The following is a 21687-nucleotide window of genomic DNA, read 5'->3' on the forward strand; positions in this document are numbered from 1 at the left end:
AGAAATTATGTCATTCTATTTTACATTTAGTTAGTTCGAAATATAAGGAAACATGTAAACACACGGTAACATTAACATAAGGCATAATCAAAATATAAAAAAAAACAGAAAGATAAAACAATATGTATTTTATAATTACATTTGTATCAGTCATCATAAATTCCAAGCAGACAATAATATTAATTTCATGTATGGAATCATTGATAAAATATGCTTAATGAAATTCTGATTTTGCGTGTTGTTGTTAAACGCCTTTATTCATAACTTCAAGGGTAAATGTAGGATAAAGAATGCGCGAGCTACTGAGAACATGTTAAGTAAATATTTATGCAAATTCTGTTTAAAATATAAAATTCATATCAAGCGCTTTGAGTTAAAGACCTTGTGATGAGAAAAGAAAGGTTTATTGTAGAATTAAAACGTACAAATTCTTAACAAATAAAGTGGTACTTTTTGGTCTTTATTTATCTTCGCCAGATTTCTAGACAATTACTTTTACTAGTGGAAATCTGGTATCGTGACTAGAATAATTAAAACAAAACAAAAGATCGTTAAATGTACATACAAATTTATAACAGAGGTAAAAAACACGAGATCTCCAATCCTCGTAGATTTTATTTGTTGTAACATTTTTGTTTAGTTATTTACATTTGTTTACTATGATTTTAATTAATTACTCAAAACATAGTTATCATTGCATTTGTGAATCAGTTAATTGCTTCAAACTTCTGTATTAACATTTGTCTATTATGTTTTAAATAAATTACTCAAAACAGCTACGATTGCGTTTGTGAATCAATTAATTGCTTCAAACATTTCAATTATCCTCTATAAGGGATACCTTACACCATTAAACTCAGTTTTCTTGACATATATTTGCTATTAAAGAGTTAAATAGTTCCAGAGCAGGGGTCGTGTGACAGTACAATCGGTGATTATTGTGATCGATGGCGACAGCTACTGGTGGGCGAAGATCATCGGACTACGTGATGACTAATGTAATGATTCAATGACTTACCACTTCATTATTGATATTGAACCTATTATTACCTCCATATACGGAACATTGACAGTATGAGGCGTATTCGATTTGATCTTAGTGTGCTAGCAGGAAAATATTATTATTAATAGTATTACACAAATTATTTGTGTTCGAATCGTACCCATAATTGACCTTCGGATTTAGTTCAATGCCAAATCTGCGATTTATTTAAACAGTTTATTGTTATAACAGAACGGAATTTTTATAACTTTGATAAATAGTATATAGTGATTTGCGTAATGTTTGTCCAATTGAAACCATTAATGTAATTAAATTATACATTTGTCTAATTACTATAATTTGACGTTAAATTAATGTCAACGGACAAGATCTGTCTTTATTTTTTCTTAACCTAGGTGCTGCTAGACTTTTTTCTAACCTAATTTTGTCAATAAGTGTTCTTTTACGTTTTTTATTAATTATCTCATGCTATATGCGACGTGTCTCAAAATTCATTACTATATACATACGTACAAAAATTAGATAATACAACCGGGTATCCAATTACGGTATATTAAAACAAATTAGCTACAGTACACTTCTAATTATCGGGGCATTTGCAAGGCGGGCATTATCTAATAGGAGGCTGATACTTCTGTATATTGATCTTGAGAGGTAATAGCCCGAGCACACCTGTAAAGGTGGATCCGGGACCGATGCCAACACGCCTACCATCATCTCGATAAACAATAACGTGACCGTTAGCCGGCACACATTTAATTTTACATACTATAAACACAGACGCTTGTCCAATGTTGTCTGGAAACATCTAAACGGTCTGCCCCAGCTCTAATGCCTAGACCGTCATTTTCGACGAAACTAAAATGGGTTTTGTAACAGTTATTATAATAAAAAATGTTAACGTCATACCGAATGACAATATTTCGGTATGTCTTCATTGTGTGCTAATTAATATACCGTGAACATAACATCTGCATTCTGTAAGGACAGGAGATCAACGACCGACGACGCAAAAATGTCTACAAATGTGTAAAAGTACTACATATTTTACAAACGTCGCGAATATGCGCAGTTCTCGAGTGCATGTTAACTAAAGGACTCACGTTTCGTTCGGTGTGTCATTTTGTATAACGTCCGAATAAATGTCGACCGCAGTTTCAGTACCTGTAAAAAGGAATAAAACGATGAGCAATGGTCACAACAGTAGTATAAAAATCATTAAATACTTTATAGCGACAGTAAAGCATCACTGTTGCAGAGAGCTGAAATCATCATTAATTTAAACCAATACTATAAAGCTGAAGAGTTTGATTGTTTGTTTGAACGCGATAAGCTCAGGAACTACAAAACCGAATTTGAAATTTCTTTCACTAATAGGAAGCTACATTATCCTTGAGTGCTATAAGTTTTTTTATCCCGAGAAAATATTTAACCCCTAAAAACTTTCACATGAACGGAGCCGCAGGCAAAAGCTAGTCTTCTATAAATCTAATTCTGTTTTGAAAATCTGTCCCCTACGAAGCCCAATTTCTTTAGCCAATTTGATTTAAATAAACCTAACAAAAATATTAATAGAATCATCGAATTTGTAGGCTGAAGACTATATACGCTATGGCAACAGTTTTCGTGCGTAGACGTAAATCCATTTGGTTCTCAGTACGATTTAATATATAGCACGTGATGTCCGAAAACCCGACGAAACAGACGAATATTCTATTTGTGAACACCACTTCCTGTGGGTGATTTGACGTTAAAGTATGTTCTTCTTGTCATTAATTATTCATGTATAATTTTATGCACAGATTATTTCTCAGACTTCTGAACATAATATGGCAAATTACTAAATAATTTATTTATAGACACACTAATTGAGACGCTACATAATTAAAAACCAGTGAAGGGAAATGTGTGCATCATTATTGACAATTTTGTTATAAGCTGACGATTCGCCAGTTGACGTAACATGGCGCGGGGCATGTTGCGCTACGTTGTACTAATTTACAGATTCCGGACAAGATTAGGTATGTACTAATAAAGAGTCTGACGTCGTTATTCTATTGAGCAACAATTTACATTTATTTTTAATTTACCTCAGTTCCATATTACGCATTACTTATATACTAAACTAATAAATAATTCTTTGTTGTGCAAACGAATACTTCTTTTCCTTAAATAAAAACGCCATGAAACTACAAAAATTCCGAACGTTACTTACTCAACAGCCAGTGATGCGTTAAAAATAACCCTTAATAAACCTACATACATACATGCACCATGTTTTATAAATACTAAACGAGCAAAATCACGTCTTTCGCAAACCGTCTGCACACTTCCTTATGTAAATAATGATGTAAGAGCGAGTTGTGGTCAGTGTAAAATTTTACTGCACGATTTAGTGTTGACGCATCGACAAAGCTATGTGATAGCAATCTACTTTGTAGTGTCGGTTTGTGCTGACACGATTCCGAAGCTTGCATTCTTTGCACGTGGGTGTATGTTTCCGATGAGATCGGTACCTTATTTACGATAGGTCTGTCACATGATCATTATCGGCCTGACTGTCTGGGAGATTTTTTTGAAAGGTCCCATCTGACGATGCGGCCTTCTTTCAACAGAGTTATTGAATAAAATCTACGAATAATAGGTTAAAAAAAACGGCAAACGGGATGCGATATTTTGACATTGTTTTTACTGCATTTAAAAAGATCCGCAAATGTGCAATTTAAGATAAAGATAATTGAAATCTATTGTGAAAGTTTACGATGAAATACTGAGCAAAATCTCGGTTTATTATCTGCACGGTTTATTGCTAAATACTCAAGAGACAAACATAATTGCCTCAGGAATGTCATAGTGATTATAGACTTACATTTACTTGCAATTATCTATTCCAATAGATTCATAGTCTCCAACTGTGCCTAAACTAAGACAAAATAACATTTATAGCCACAAATCGTCAAACCAGGCCGCTGTTTGTGAAATGCTATTGATTTATTTCTAAATCAAATAAAGATAAACAATTAGACGAAACCGATAGCTCAAAAAAATATCGAATGCTTCTTGAGCCGGTTGCCTCTATCTGCACTTCCGCGATTTTTACAAACCTCTTAAAATACCAATGTCTGTACTGTATGCCTCGTCTTTGTGCCAATTATTTTGATTGATTTATTCAACATTTCTTGATTTTGCGAAACAAGTCTATTCTGGTGTTATTAAAGTGAAAGTTTTAGGCAAAAATTTAAGTTTCAGAAAACTTTTGCCAAACCTGAATTATTAGATTATTTGTTATCTAATATTAATAAATTTAGATTGAAGTCGACTTTTACAGATGTAATTTCATTTAAAAAAATTGTTTGTGTATTACATATTTGCACAAAATTACATAAAACTAAAAAAGCATATTTTCTAATTTGCTAATATCTAATTACCTCTGTCATCACGAAACTGGTATTTTAAAAGTAATTACATCAAATTCCTCTATGAGTTGCACCTTTGTGAAGATACAATTAAGTCTCACTGCTATTGTATCTGTTATTATGACAAGTAATACGTGTGAAGGAACTTGTAGAAACCGAGCATGAACCTACATTTCATACATAATTATCATTTGTGTTTCTACGTTCTGAATACGCGTTACCTTTGGATAATACGAGCAAAATTCACCTAGCTACCCTCCAAGGTAAGAAAGGGGGTGTTAATTGGAATTAATTTTGATCATTTGTACTTCGGTTTATAAATCAATAAGGCTATTACGTTTTATTTAAAAGCGGAGTCGTGTTTGTTTCTCATACAATATTCGATTGGAAACATTTTCCATTCATTCTTAACCTCTTTTTGTAAACGCATAACGCTTTAAATAATTTAATAGCGATAATGAATAATTAAACTTGATTTAATAGCCACTGGGAATTAGGTCGATTGCATACAAAATCAACTACCCAGGCGGCTAAGAAGATTTAAGATATCTATGAGGCAATATTTTTGTTGTTTTAACTTAAGTTAATCCGCATTTATTAATACTACCCTTGCTAAATCGTTTTATAAAATTAAGACCTAATGACATCGCTTTCATCAAAGTTTAAAGAACCTGTTCATTTGCAGACATGGGTAAAAGAACTTTATTATCTTCTGATACCATGACAAGTCAAGTACATGCATGAATTTATTTCCTTAACTATTTCTCTTAAATCTCATTTTTAAGCCGAAGATTACAAAAAAGTTCGAGGTACTGATTGAAATGAAGCCCTACTAATAAAATAAGGCAAAGAATGTCTGTTAACCGATTATGGACTAGCCGATTGTAGGTGGGTTAGGCAAATTATGATCCATGAATATCTATATGAGTAGCACAAGCCAATGTTCCAGGCGAAAGACAACAATAACGCAGGCCCGTTCCGCGTCACTTATCTCGTTGTTTTTTTGAGAACGTATGTGTTATTTCTATTTTACACGATTCAAATTGATATGTTGATCAAGTGCAAATGTTTCAAACGAAATGTAACAAACATACATTATTCTTTCATGTTTTGATACAAAGATTGCTATTTTCCAAGAACAGTGACATAATGGAAGGAATATTTCTTGCATTCAGAATCCAAGATTCTATTTTAAAATAAAGAACGTTTCAACTCTAAAAAAACGGAGCGCGTAATATTCCAATTGAAGTCATGTGACTGCTTGATTTTTATAGAAACGACATTCAATCTCAGTAATTGTGCATTCGACATTAAACAAAGAAGACATGTCACGATAAATACATTAAGGGCGTCTTAATCCAGCTACTTATACATTGTAGTTGAATCGCTAGCCTAAGACTTGTCGTGAAGGAATAACAATGTTACCGAGTGCAATGCATTAATAAGCTTTTCTGTGTTTGAACCGGCTTTTCTCGGTTAAATCCAAATGGGGTCGAAAACAGCCATTGTGTGGTGCCATCGACCCTCGGGGTATGCTAAGCGAACGCGACTTACGCGTACATCTATTGTTTGTGTTATCACCAAGCTGAATAATTTGCATGCAGGTATCTATCATGGTACAGGCCACAAATCAATCTGCTAGTGATGTAGCTTTCCTATAAGGATATTCGATCATAGTTGTAAAGTTAGTGTTCGAAATTTGAATTTTTTCGCAGTTGTGATTATTCGGCAATATTATATTCACTAGATTGAATCTGTCATCATAGCTAAGTGTTATAATAGGTATTTGGAAATAATTTTGAGATATTAAAGTTATTTACATAATAATAATAATGACGTTATTAAGGCCTCATTTCTAGTGCAATACAGCTGATACAATAATTTTATTCCGTTGCATAGTAACCGTTACATCCAGGAGCGTTACGAAATAAATTGATGACGCTATTTTGGAGATAGATCATAAAATTTCAACGCATCATAATTTCACACATGTTATTTTTGGTTTAGTACTTGCGTTTGCGATTATTATTACTATGCTATTTTAAGGTATTACTACTAGAGCACGTCACTGGCTAGTTTTTGCGGTTAAACATGTCTGTGCCGAATTCGTTTTCGCTTTCGCAAATATTTGAAATAAGCACATGACTAGTCCGAATCGATCTGACCTTTGAAACCAAACGATATCATGTGGTCATTCCAATTTATTTCTTACTTCGACCACGGCACCAATAAATCTTTTGAAATCTATTGCGTTAACATGACACATAGTTCTAAACATTCTAATAGACGGAAACGTATCGAATACGAGGATAGTATGTTAGTTGAAACATTGTCGAAAGTTTGACAATGTAATAATATACTAATTTCGTAAGGCAACAGCTGCTCAAATATTAGAAGTTGGTATTGTTTGCTTTTGCCGATTAATTGGTACGTGGCTTTGGTGCTAATGCGAATATTTATGGTCGTTAGTATAAATCAAGTTAAATGACCTCAAGATTCTTAGAATTTTTTACATGGTTAACTGTGGTGTAATTTTTGCGTACACGCCGATATTTTTAAATAGGATAAGCTTTTATTAAATGGTATAAAAGGGAAATAGCAACGAGGTCATAATATGAAACAGGAATACAAACAAGATAACATAATCTTTTATGGTGAAAATTATGTTTAAAACATTTTATTAATATATGATTATTAGTATACTATTTAAACAGTGATTTTATTTTTGACCTAAAATGTATGATTATGTTGGTTCTTGTTTACATTTTTTTAAAATAAAAATAATAGTAACAACACGAATTAAAGTTAAGTTTAAAACGGTTTGCAATAATGACAATTCGTATTGTTTTGAGCTAGCTTTATTAGTTCATTTTACTATTGAGCAACAATAATCGTGTAAGAATGTAATACAATCATTCTACTTTGTTATTATGCAACTTGATCTTGTTTTTATTATGACTAAGCTGTGAGTTACGACCATGTTCAAAAGAACCTTTTTGGAACTTGATCCAAAATACCGTTCACTGTGAAAAGTGGCAACATTTTATTTGTTTTATATTATTGAATCTTGTGATACGTGCGCCTAATGTAGTAAATGGACAGAGGCGTTAAGTAAGTTTTATTGAGTATCGTGTGATACGAAATCCAATGCAGTCATGTAGACTGTGGCTATTGAAATTTATTGCTAAAAAGATTTTTCATGATATTTCTTTTTAGACTACGGCGCAACTTGAATGTTCATCAATAGAGCCAGAATAAGACCAAGGACTAAATAAATAAAAAAACGTAATTACGTATTGTTTACAACCGGAAAGAAACGAAAGCTATTTAACAAAATGTAACACTATATTCGTACGCGGTTGCTGCGGTTTGCGCCTTTTGTAGACAATGTGATATTTTGAATAAGCGAAACAAAAGCGTTGGTCAGCTATTCATGCCTCGACAATGAGCGGGTTTATTATGACGAACACAAGTACAGAACGTTTAATTTATTTACATGGTTAACGTAAGTTGGATTCTTATCCAAGAAGTATGTTGTCAAATAAAGAGCCATGGTTTTGAAGCAGCCAAAGTGATAAACATTATAAATAACACAATAAAGTAACTGCTGACTTGTTGAGATGAGTTCTCAAGTGGATTGGCAAAGTATTTTGTAAATACTAAAGATTGTTATTATGTAGGTTTTTTTTATTTGTTCCATGCCCGTTTGGTATGATAATTTATCTGTCAGTCTAGAATAGAGATTTGGTAATTAAAACTTTTGTAATTAAACAATATATTCGCAAACTCAAAATGTTGGCAAGATGGCAACAGTTAATTAAATCAGAAACTGCAAAACATTGAATGCATGTTTGTCCCGCTTCGAGTAAACAAGGTTCATTGAAGGTCTTACAATATTTTTCGACTAATACGCGTGCCAAAAAGTTTTGTAATCGTACACTCGACATTTAGCGTCCCTACTGCCTTTCTTACACTCACTGACATTGTTCGTCAGTTGGGTAATTATAATAATTATTATTCTTAGTGATAAAACGCCAAGCATTAGCCAAAACAACCCCACCCACTAACTAGACCGTTTGGCAGTATCCATCGCATTCACGTTGGCGTACTGTTATTAATGGCCTACGTTTTCAAGAACACACCTGATATATTTCATTTTATTCATAAAAAAATTACACGTTTTACGCATCACAGTCCATTATAGTTTGGTAAAATAGAAATAGAAGTAAACAATCTACGATATAATGCTTCGGCTTGTTTTGTTCTAGAGATGACAACACAATGTTAAGTAACGCAAAAAAAAATCATATAAACAGAGTACAATAACACGCAAAATCGTGTTTCAGGTAAATTGAATAACTAACAAAACACTAGACACGAATATAATTATTTTTTTTATATTAATATGTTTTGCATGTAATTGAAAAGTTATGCAAGCGAGAAGTTATGCACGCAAATCATTAAAACATCTGAAAAATGTAATTAAACCGTTATATCTGATGATAAAACAATAGAATAAGCCATTGTTAATATTATAGATAAGAGATAATGCACGATTTGATACCAAGGTTATCAAAAGCCCTCACTCAAGGATTGTGGTGTTGAATAACTCTCTCCTCGAATTTGAAATTGAATAGAACACCTATGATAAAGACTCCACGTGTTTAACATAAACATGTGATATGTACTTATATTAAAAGCAACGGCAGCACAATTTCCATATAAATGCGAATCATTGACTGATACCATACATAGATGCAGACCATTTAGAAATACGTGTCAACCATGCTGTAGGCCTTTAAATGCTGTATAATAGAACAATTAAAATAACATATTTATAACCGAGTTAAAACATCTGTCAGCACTTATGGTAAAATATATTGTATGGTCGTAAAATTTAGTTTAATTTGGACGTATTTTCGTATCATTAAAGATAACCATGTGAAAGTATTATCTTTGTGGGAATGCAATGAATATTAAGAAAACATATTTGTTGATATTGTAATAAGGATCATATTTTTTTATAATATAAGTAGGCTTTACTCGCCGCTTCGCCCGCGTGTAAAACTTTTTTCGGTAGAAAAGCCCGGCTACATATTTTCTTTAGATTAAAGTTCATCATGTCCTTTCCAGGGTCTCAAATTATCTCTATGCCAAATTTCATCGAAGTTCGTAGCGTCGTTTTTGAGTTCATAGCGTTCAGACATACAGACAGATGCGGCGGGGGACTTTTTCTTATAACATGTAATGAAGATAAATAATCTGTGCAAGCCTGTTGGTATTTATTTTAAAAGATCGTTCAATTTGTAGACATAGTTTATTGAGGATGATATCAGACGATGTAGACATCCTGTGAGCAATGGTCGGCTAATAAAAATACGTTCGCGCCACGAACCATATTGATATTACAATGAATCTCATGTATCTGCCGGTCTAGATCTGTGTTAGGATAAGAAATCTGAGAATGTTCCATAATCAGAGTTCTCGGAATCGACTTTGATTTAAAAGTGTGTGAGGTGTGTGTTTGAAGGTTTTAAATGTTGAATACCAAAATATTTTGTCTATAATGCACACTGACATTTCGACTTAACCTAGTACGAATTATAACATTTTAATTTACTAGATTTAAACAAAGTCTAAGGATATTTATGGTTTTACGTATAATATTTTAACTAAAAATGTAAGAGTTCAATGGATTAGATTTGGTTCGCTTATCAGGCGAAGACCTTTATGGTGTGTACGCTTGATGTAACGTTTAAATAAATTTACTGATATGCTATTTTTATAAGCGATAAAACTGTGTTAATTACAAAATTCATGGTTTCTGCCTTTTTAAGATTTTAAAGATTTGCAAACATAAATATCTTTTAACGGTAAGCTTTTGTGTTTTTAATTGTGAAAATATACAATGAATGAAGCAGATTTGCATACAATAGTAAATAATGAAAATATAAAATGTAATAAGTACACAATCAAACTCATGGCCAATCGAATATTCGATCGATAAAACTCATGCCTTATCACCGGTTATGATATGAATGACGCACTCCAACAGCTCCCGTAACTGGCTTTACATTTACATTGATTCATTTGGCTGCATTTGTTGTGATGCGTTGCGGAAGCGTCCTGCGCATATGTGTCTTCCAAATAACACCGTTCGGAATCCGACATGCTACGTGGCATTGAAGACATTGTCGAGTCCAAAATAGAAACGTAAATAAATTGTTTATGTATGACTAGTTACTGTTGTTGTATAAGAGGAAACATTAGTCAAGGAATTGGAATGGTCAGGTTTCATTCATATAAACAGGTTCCGCATCGTGTTTGAGCGATCGAAATGTGGGTCGAGTCTCGACTCCGGCCAGATGGAGTCGCAAGCTGCAGAAAGCAGCTGTCGTTTGAGTCGGAGATCGCGTGCACACTTACATTGTGGTCGCTGAATATTTTATTGCGAGCCTGACATTTGGGCTATCTACGTTTTAGTGTCTGTAGGCATTCGTTATAAAGGCATTATAGTAAAGGGGTAAGAGTTTATATTTCAATATGACTATAAGTAACCAAAACCTGTATGTTCCAATCAATGTACCTTGAATCTCACAAAAAGCTAGAAATCTTGGGTTATATACTAGTGTCGTTGATCTAGAAGATTTCTTTAAGACCTTGTTTCCGGAAAAGGTCTGAAGTGTGGTCATGGTGATGATTAAGGTTTTATTCTCAAAAACGGAACTGACCTAGTGTTTAATTGCCTTGAATCATAAGTCATTGAGACAAGTTTATGTGTCACGACATCGTTTCTTGCCTTATACTGACCACAAGGGAATATATCAATGGCAAAAAGTATATACCTCAGACTGCGGTTGCTGGCTATTACGATTTATATTGTAAATTATGTTATTCCCAAATTACCTCGAATAGTGTCATAATCGACATCGTTAGTAAAAATTACTTGCGACATTATTTTAATTTTGTCAATGGTAAATCTAACTAAAACGATTAATTTGTGATTGTGGTAAGCTATTTAGTATCTTAAGAAATACTAGACGTTCTGTGCTTTTTTTGCATAATTTGACAAGACTAATTATAAACCGATATGTTTTTATTTTTGTAATTAAGCCCCGTGACCAGGTACAGAAAGTACAGACTTTGAGAAAACCACTTCGAGAAATTCAAAAATCAAATTTCCACATAACTACCATCAGAATGTGAACAACCGCGAGTTTTATAACTTAGTATTATTATTAATCTGCGAATCGAAGTTTATTTTGGCGCGGTGTTCGTGATCTGTTGCGGACAGCTGGGGTCGGAATGAATAGTAATTGAAAGTCTCTCCCCTCGACAGTCGATTGCGGGGCTTGTCTAAAAGATAATCGGAGAGATAGCGGGGCCACAGCTTTAGTACAACTGTTTCTAATATATCTCAGTTCCTTATAATGCCTTATTTTTGCTAAAGCTCGTTGACACAGTTTCGTTGCACGTAATGTTATTTCGCTTACATTACTAAATGTTTTTCTGTGAGTGAATGTGGTTTGTTCCAACGGAATTCGGATTAATTGAGGCTAAGGAAATAATTAATAAAAATAAAATTACTTTTAAAGAATTAATTCAAATGTATGGTGTTCTTTGATACGATTACCGCTTTCTTTCTTTATTTCATTTATAGTATTTATTCGCACAGCACGTAGGTCTTTTCTAGATCGCGCTATTATTGGCAGTGCTCCGCCTTCCTCGTTCATCCGCTTCCCGTATTATTCTTTAGTTTATTAATCTAGAGGTCTCTCTCCTGGCACTCACAACTCAATGGCTACCAGTGCAACAATAAAAATCCATTTCGAATTAAGTGCAAAAATATTTTAGGCATTAAACGGCATGAGTAACAGAAATCTGGCAGAATTACTAGAAATCAGTTTCGACGTTTCGAGAACTATAAAATAAAGACTAAACAATAAGTTTTTAAAACCGAAAACATTTCCAACGAATTTAACGATGTTATAATTTTTTTACTGTTTTCGTTTCTCTTTCCGTGCCTTAGTGTTACAGTAGCCAAAACTGATCGTGTGTCGGAAATAAATTTAGTACCCACGGTTTTCTAATTATAATAGCAAGTGAGTGTAAGCATTTCGCGTGGGCGAGTGACCAGATGCGAAAATAGACGCTGTTGGCATCGGATCGTCTGCGGCCCGATGGAACGAGCCTGTCTGTCACTCTTGACGAACACGCCTGATTTTTCTTGAAAAATAACAAACCAACAGACGAACTATGAAACTTACACGTTCAGTTATTTTCGTCGCTGAAACTAATTGAGATGTTTAATCTTATTCGTTTACTTTCGTTGGAGCTGAACCCGGAAATATTTGCGGCTGTTTGTGACTCCTCTGGGATTTACTGTTTAGGTGAGGAGAAGCTGTTGGACGTGTATTTGATCGTATCGTACAAATGTAATATTTATATATTTATTATTAGTATAATTAATAAAAAAAAAAATACAGAATTCCGCTTAGGTGTTGTTGTTTACTACAACTACAACAATACAATTCTGCAGTCATTTCAATTAAACGGTAAATCTGTTTTATACTTTCATAATCATTTACAGTTAAACGAATAAAATTAATTGAAATTTCTAGAACTATGTGCTGTAAATAACATTCACTACGAACATTCGACAATAATTAAACAGAGATTGAATAAAAAGGAATAACTTCTTTTTAATTCAAATGTAAATAAATCAACAACTAAAAAATAAATAGTACAACCTCAACAACTCTTGTTATCCAGTTTGATCAACTAGGTACAAACTTAATCATACCAATTCAAAACATGAGGCGGACTCGGGAAATATCTAGCCTTTTATAATTATAGAATTTAATCGACTCAAGACAGGTTATTCTTGGCAACTTGATGTATGAACTATACTTTTAGAATTTATTTAAGTCCAGCATTTACATCTTTAACAATTTAATCAGGATGACTTAATTTCTCAGTAAAGCACACCACGGCGCTTTATATTTAGTTTTAATAATTTCTGAATTTATGTTTGCATTAATAATGAATATAGAGATTATTGTTCGTTAAATTTAACGTTATCGCTTGTATTAAAAGCAAGGACCCTTCAAATAAGCGAATACCCTTACATAAAGTAGTAAATACAGGAGTGATGTACATATATTTAAATTATGTACGAAAGCCCGAAGATTAATGGAGATTATTCTACTTCCTAAGCGTATTATAAATGTGAAAATTTGTAAGGATTTTTTGTATGTTAGGAGACATAAAAGTAGAAATTGTTCCTTACGGATATGGATGTATCGCTTTAAAAATATAAGTCAATATGATAGCAAAAATATTTAAAAATATATGTAGGTCATACACATGATATTTCTTGAAACATTACTCTTTCAATCGCTTAATGTGAATTAAGAGAAATAGAAATCTTTTAAAAAATAATGCAATAAAATTATTTAAAAAATTAAGTATTCCCACTCATACACATAATCTAAAAAATAAAATATACTTGAATAAGCAGTTAGTTGTGTAGATACTCAAAATCATAGTACCGCCTAATTATTCCACAGGTATTGAATCTATTAACATTTCGGCAAAGCATCAAAATTCAAAACCAATTCCGAATAAATATGATAACTTTAGCAAGAATTGATGGGTCATGTAGTCGCTGCGTCCGTTACTACACTAATGAAGCGACCACAATGAGTCAACCTCACAATATTTGTTAATTGTTTTGTTTACCTTTTAATGTCGTGCCTGACCAAATAGTGAGAACACCGATCATGTTTATTTGTGATGCGGTTTATTAATATCGTTCAAAATTGATGTCAGAGGACACCTGACTAAATAAAATTTCCTCTCCTGAATAGATCTTTTATGAGACACGTCTTGGCCAGGTTCATGTTCATTGTCTCTGTTGTTGCCCAGCACGTTTAGGTTATACAGTATCTATATATTTATTTATTTATTTGGACAAACAGTAGTTGTTACATTGTAGCATGGATACAAAAATCGTTACAAAAAATATAATTCAATGTACAACACTTTAAGTTGTCACAGCATGCACACATAATAACGTGTATTTTTCTCGGTAAATAAACATATTGAGAACGATATTACATAAGTTGTACAACAAACTTAAGACAAAAACAAATGAAATGATATTTAAAATTTAAAGAAGATATTACATAAATTAAACAGCAAACTTAAAACAAATGAAATTATATTTAAAATTTAAAAGCAGATATTACATATATAGGCAAGGGGTGAAATTTTCCAAAAGGGAATCCGACACAACATAATATAGGTACTAGGACACATAAATGCGGTCTGCAACTCGTTTTAATGATAATTAGATTGTACATAAAATACGAAAGGGAAGCCGTCGGGAAATAGGTTATATGGACCCATCGCCACTGATATATATATATATATATATATATATATATATATATATATATATGTTATATCTTTCAGACAATCAATGTTTTCGTTTGTAATTAACTACGCTACGAAATCCAAAACATGATCAGGTATAATACCACAAACAGAACACGTTTGATGACAAACGTAATCTCTTCTGTGTTATACAAAACAATTAAGAAGTGATAAGTCGAGATTGACGCGTACAAAGTATGAGTTTAAGTTGGAACGCACCTGGGTGCAGCAGTGGGCGGACCGATGCGACGCCTACTTATCTACTATCCAGTGTTTTGAAACACTACACAGAACTAATAAATGGTAAGAAGTGACAAAGACAACTATTAGGCTTGTACATTCAAAAATATTGCACAAAAGCTGAACCATAAAAAATAATAATCCTGAAAATATTGCGCGTTAGATTAAAATGCGATTTAGAATTTAACCAATAAATATATCATTAGTATATGAAGTAGATTCATCACAAATGATTGATCGTCATTATCAAATTTTCCACAAGAACATAATGAACTTTATAAGAAATGTCTCATCAACTCAGAAGTGCAGGTAATGAGGAAAACAAGCATATAATACATTTTATCCATAACCTCAGGGCATAATAATCAACTGTTGCGTATATTGACGTTCAAATATCAATAACTATCATGTTCCCAATAATACAGCGCCGTAGGGTCTATAGTTTAATGTATCTACAGCTGGTGGGATTGTCCGCGGAACCGGTCCACTTAAAATAATATTATTGATGTAGCCCAGAGTACAAGCGCTGTTGCATGTGGTTTTATCAAAAAACCAATGAGTAATCTACTTGGTGACATGTTTATTGAAGGTTTGGTAACTTCAAACTTTCACTTTATGAGTCAAACCTTAGTTCCCCATGTGTTAATGTCCCAGATAATGTTGAATTGGGTGTGACCGTTTAACCAGAAGGTGTTTTTGATAGCGAAATTTTTATTCAATGTGTAATTCCAGTTTATCGAGTTGATTCCAGTTTGATTTTATGATTGGTTATTAGGAATGCTAAAATTCACTGCAATTCTAAGTCTTAATCTGTTAGGATTCTCATGCTCAAAAATAATGGTACTAAATTAAAATAAACGAGTTTAGAAACCACCTTCTCGAATTAGGATGAATCTCCGTTTCTTTTTTTCCCACTGTTTTCTCTAACGAACTCTTTGTGTATATTCCTTATCAGCGATTAGAATTATCTATTCAGATAAGGTATCGTGACTAGCATTTCTCTCGTACATTAGTTTCAAAAGATTAAGACATAGTTATCGTTCTTTACGCTCCTCTCTAGTACTTCTAAAGGTCAAAAGCAGGTTTGTGGCTCGTTTGTAGCTGCTGCAGTGCGATAATACTTAGAAAGTAACATTTCTTTCGCTATTAAGTAAATGTAAATTTATTCTATGCCACCGTTATCGTGTCGTAGTTCAATATTCAAGGTCGTTTACTTTTGTTCTACTAAGATTACGCCCGCTAGGTATGGCCGGTGAACGGTGTCACCAATGTTGTTGAGTGACTCTATAGTTTCAATATTCTGCGGAACCACAGTATCTACGTAAATATAAACTTAAAAAGTATGTTTGAATGTTGACCTTTAAAGCTTTAACAAAGCCCTCGAAGTAAATGGTGGTTTTAATGCTGGTAATGATAATAAAACTAAAGTAATCTGAATGTATGTCACGACTATAAGTTTAATAGTTTTGCCGTTATAGAGGAACTTCTCATAAAATTTTGCATTTCAGTACTTGCAAAATTTATAAAAACACATCCATTAATCAATCTGTGACGGCAAAGAACTCCTTTTAGGGACAGACAAAAATAAAACATTTTGAACTTGGCTAGAATATTGATCGAGATTCCATAGTTTGTTTTTAAATGTCGTAGTTATTTAAAGCAGGCTATTGAGCATTCCTAATGTATGTTCTCAGAAATTCGATCAGTCTGTCTACCACAAAGGGAGGAAGGAAGTGAATTGTCTAAGAACACTGTAGGCGAGTGCATTTAAAAGTATTTTATTTCACGTGTGCGGCTTGACGCCTTGCATCGGAAATGTTTTTTTTGCCTATTGACTCAATATACTGAATATATAAATCTATTGTATTCAGAAAGGCTGGTTATGAGTGTGGATTCGAAGAAATACTTATAAAATGCAAAATCTATACAAGCTACGATTTAGGCGTCAAAGATCTTAGGAATTAGTCAAAAATCTGCAACAAACATACCGTCTTCTAAATGTAGATATTGTTTGATAAGGATGCAATTGGGCTTTTACTAATATTTGCCTTTAACATTTCATTCCAGGTTTTTTTAGTGACATTAAAACAATGCTACTTTCTAAATAAATCCTTCCTTGTCAAGTGTTCTAATTAAAAGGTAACTAATTATAATTTTCAAAACAGATCATTCAGCAATCTTTCTATGCGACTAGTCTATTTTAACAATTATTTGAAATTCAACGCGTAGTAGTAATTATTATCAAGCTATTCCAATTGATTTCTAACTATTCCAGGTATTAAGGAATTAAATATGTCCAATTTAGATCATGGGTTTACTGACATGTTCCTATATTCAAACTCATTTAGTCTGATGAACTGGCCAGCTGTATCCACAGCGGAAAAAGCGTGATTCCGATCAAAGTTCGTTTCATCGTACTGTTGTGGGCTAATTGATATCGACGCGCATACATTTTGTTTAGTATGAATGCGAGTGAGGAGTTGCAAGCCGACACTGTACCTCGACTCTTGATCAAGTGCCAAAAGTGAGCTAACAACGACAAGGAAAAAATAGCCGTGTCAAATATTACGTAAGTAATATCATACTTCTACGTCAACATATTTTAGATCGATTTAGAAATTTTAATTTTACTAACAATTGCCTTCAGGCGGCGAAACTAAAAATTCCATTAGATACTTAACTAGTACAAAACTATTCGAACAATTAAGGTCGTTAGTTTTTATCATTTAGTAAATTAAAACAGGAAATTTCGTAAAGAGTACGGACATGCGGAGGACATGGTGACATACTGCATCAGCTTATCGCGTGTCAATGACCTCGTTCACAGGAATCGCGCGGAAGGTATGCCAAGGTGATCACTCTTTAACTAATGACAAGGTGAACCATTCCGATAATACCAATTGGAACAAACACTATGGACCCAATGTATTTGCCTTACGTATTGTCACATTTCTATTCTTATTATGTACAGAATTTGTAACCAACGGGTTTAGCTCGTGAATAAAACATTGAGAACATTGATTCTAGTGTCCATTTAGCTTTATTATCTTGACATAATATCTCTCTAAATGTAACAAATAACGACTAAATCTGAAATTACTGTCTACAGCACAACCGCTCGTTTTATATCGTTAAACATTAGTGGTTTCATGTAAATTTTCTATTTTATAACCAGTTCCGAGCTCGTCCTCACTTTCACACCCGATTTCTAGTTTAACTGGAGACTCTATTTCTTTTGATCAATTGATATGTATTCGTATTTGGAAGTTTTATCAAGTTGTTATATGACGTCATGATGAGCAATTAATTTGTGAGTCTGTGTGCTACGAGAAGGGTGGGTATGTGTGGAAGAAAGAGTTGCAAGTGTGCGCCAGTGACCTCGTTGCGGAGGACTGATGCGAGATGTCCCTGCACGTCGCGGTGTGAGTGCGACTGGTTGGGCGACTTTTCCGCGCAGACGCATCTCAAGTTGTCGACCGCGACATTGACCCGCCGTATATGTACGGCCAATGCACCGTGTCGCAGCCTCTTTGTTTATATCCTTCGAGGCCTACCGTCCAAGCCTCGGTCGTTCGTTGTCCCCATGAGTATTTCATCTAACGTAATGGACGTGGCGTATAGGCCGGCGCGTGCTACCTACTTTAACTAGGCTAAAAATTTTGAAACCTACCTGGCTGTTTCGCATATCGATATCGTAAGCGATGTGTATTACTCAAACCATAGTCAGGTATTCAAATGCTAAGGAAATTTCTCTTGCAGTTTACGTAACTAAACGGTCGTAAATATCATATGTGTTGTGGAATATATTTTTAAAAGCTGAATGAACTTGAATTTTTATTTCGCATAAATATTTTAAAGTTCTTTTGCAGTATAGTCCGAAACATTATATATTATTTAGAAACATATTTCTAGCCAATAAAAAAATATTTTATAGAAATCCTATAGAAAATAATCGGACGAAATACGAGGTAGGGTGAATGGTGTCGTAAGTGGTTAATGGCATTCCTCAGGTTCAGTAGGTAGTGCGTCAGAGTGAGCGTCATACTCCTGCAGAGTATGGGCCACAAGCAGAAATGGCAGCGTTCTTTGCATTTTCCATAGACCACGTCGAGCGAAGCAATTTCCTGAAATACGGGATTCATAGTGACGCAAAGCCGGACGCCCGCGCTTTCAGCGGCGCCTGCGCTGGACCCATTTTAGGACATGACTAACGGAAATTCGACTCCTCTCTGTCCGGCCTGCTCCCTCCCGCGGGATGCGGCATACGTACGTCTCGCTCGCACGAAAAGCTTCAAGAAATCTTTTAATAGTGTCCACGGCCGCGATCTACTTTCAATTAGAGGCGGGAAATGTGCAAAGAGGTTTAAATTTTTGAAAATGCGCGCGAAGCAGATTTAATTTCTCAAATATTCTTTACACATAAACGATTATTAAAATTTTTAAACATTAAATTTAAATCTCGAACAGACTTATTCCAAGGCTAAAAATAGCTTCATAATCTGATAAATTTATCAGCAGGCACGATTTATACACTGGATCCAGATCAGATGTAATTCGCACTGAGGGATGTGATATTATATTTACAACAAGGTTAGGTACTACGTCGATTTATTGATATTTTTTAAATACGCAAACATGACTCACGAACAAGATAAGATTTTCCTCACATATAATTTCAGTGTATTCCAAACACAAATCCAATCGTATTAGGTTTACCCACCGTTAGGAATGTATTCACATTTATGTGAGGTGAGTGGAACTGACCTTTTTCTGTTGCTTCTCCCAAGCCGGGTCTAGTAGACCCTCGCGCTCCCACTCCTCCTCCTGTTCCATGTATCCATCCCCGTACACCCCCCCATCATAGTTATTTGTTATCACCCCGTTGTCCATCATCATGGTCACCGCACTGACCGTCGATTTCGATGTTCGTTCGAGCCTATGACCGCGAACTCGCGTGTGTTAGTTCGTACCGCGCACTGCAACAGGCAGCCGGCCGTACGCCCGCTGCAAGAAGACTGGCGCACGAGCGCTACTAGTGGCAGCGTGAGGAACTTTCTCTTTGCGTTCCGTTCCACGTAACTAAATGTCAAACACGGGCGCTATACAGCAGAGCAACGAGGAGCAGAATGGCTCGTCACACGGTAACGTCCGCTAAGCTCAAAGTGGAACAAACTTGCTGTGCATATTTTTACTCAAGCTTTAAACTTCACATTATTATGCTATATGGAGAGTTATAAATTTAGTCAGCGGTTTTATTTTTAAGTAAGAATATTTCAAGGCTTTTGGATGTTACTATTTTTAGGTAACACTGTGAAAATATTATAACAGATATGTAAGAAATTAAAGGTGCTATTTGTCCTAGAACGTAAGACAGCAAAATTTTAGGAATAGGTAGTATATTTCATGTTACTTACCCAGGCACTTAAGAATTCCTATTAGTTTTAATTAAAACTATCAACAAAAACAGTAAGTATATTATAATTTATTCGGTTACCTACTACATATACATATACTACATATCATAACTACTTATAAGTATTTAAGAATAAAGAATTAAAAACGAATTAAGTATATTATTTAACACAACCAGCGGTTGGCTTCTAAAAATATAATATTAATATTTTGTAGGAAATTATATAAACGCGTTGCTAAGTAATTTAAAAATACTCTTACGCATACTTTAGTTAGCCTTGAAAGTTATGCCAGTATTTTTCGTAAAACCGAACGGTGCCGAATGAAACGTGACTTCAAAGTATCGTGTGTGTTTTTTGTTGTACAGGAAAAAGAATTTTATTATATTAAACTCAAAGACTAAATTAGATTGCGTATTGCACATGCTTTCATTTGAACAGGAATTATTAGTGCACAGCTGGTCAAGTAAACTATTTGAAATGACTTTTATTATTTTTATGATGAAAGAAATTAAAATTGTTTAATTGAATGTTTATTAGTGACATCTGGGTCAACTTTTATAGTTTATTTGGATTTTTAATAGATAATTATTAACTTGGTTTTCATTTAAAAGTTCCCTTTTTTTTCATACCTTCTGCTCAACCAAGATTGTTGATATATAAAAGGAATTTGTCTATGCACCTGGCCATTGGCATAGGTATGGCATCCCGCTGAGCGGATGGTGGCAGGTAAGTAGCTGGTTAATAAAACTAAGACAAAGTTATAATTTGCAAAAAGGCGTGTGCACTCACATATTAAAGTGCTATGAGGACTACGAAAGCCGATGGCAACAAAACTGGGCGCTAGTTGTATCCTTAGAAACTATTTATTTGAAAATTATAATAACTATAGAAAAAAAAATGTTATCATTATTTTGGTTGTTTAAACTTTTTATAATGTGGATATTTTTTCATTAACTTCATTACGAAAATGCCACTTAAGTAAGTTGTTGATTCTGTGAATCTCCTACTAAGCATATTAATTGGCAACTATCACTATTAGATAGACAATTTAATAAGGAACATTTTGGTAGTTTAAAATATTCAAAAATACCTCAAATTTATTTTTTAAAGCAATAATTCAAAAATCCGTGCATATTTCCGCCGTGACTCGTTAGCCGTAAATGTATGGAACGAATGT

General features: G+C 33.8%; 1 protein-coding gene across 3 annotated transcripts in view; it reads right to left on the reverse strand.

The window, feature by feature from the left end:
* LOC115452461 (alpha-actinin, sarcomeric) overlaps positions 1–20127 on the reverse strand; it is a 38981-nt gene extending 18854 nt beyond the window's left edge. For all 3 annotated transcript variants that reach the window (XM_030181014.2, XM_030181007.2, XM_030181020.2), the window contains exon 1: positions 19861–20127. In XM_030181014.2, coding sequence (XP_030036874.1) covers positions 19861–19992 — 132 coding nt within the window. In that variant the 5' untranslated portion in view covers positions 19993–20127. The remainder of the gene's footprint in view (positions 1–19860) is intronic.
* Between the last annotated feature and the right edge of the window lie 1560 nt (positions 20128–21687).

The sequence above is a fragment of the Manduca sexta genome, chromosome 11, assembly GCF_014839805.1.
Source record: "Manduca sexta isolate Smith_Timp_Sample1 chromosome 11, JHU_Msex_v1.0, whole genome shotgun sequence".
Classification (NCBI taxonomy): Eukaryota; Metazoa; Arthropoda; class Insecta; order Lepidoptera; family Sphingidae; genus Manduca; species Manduca sexta.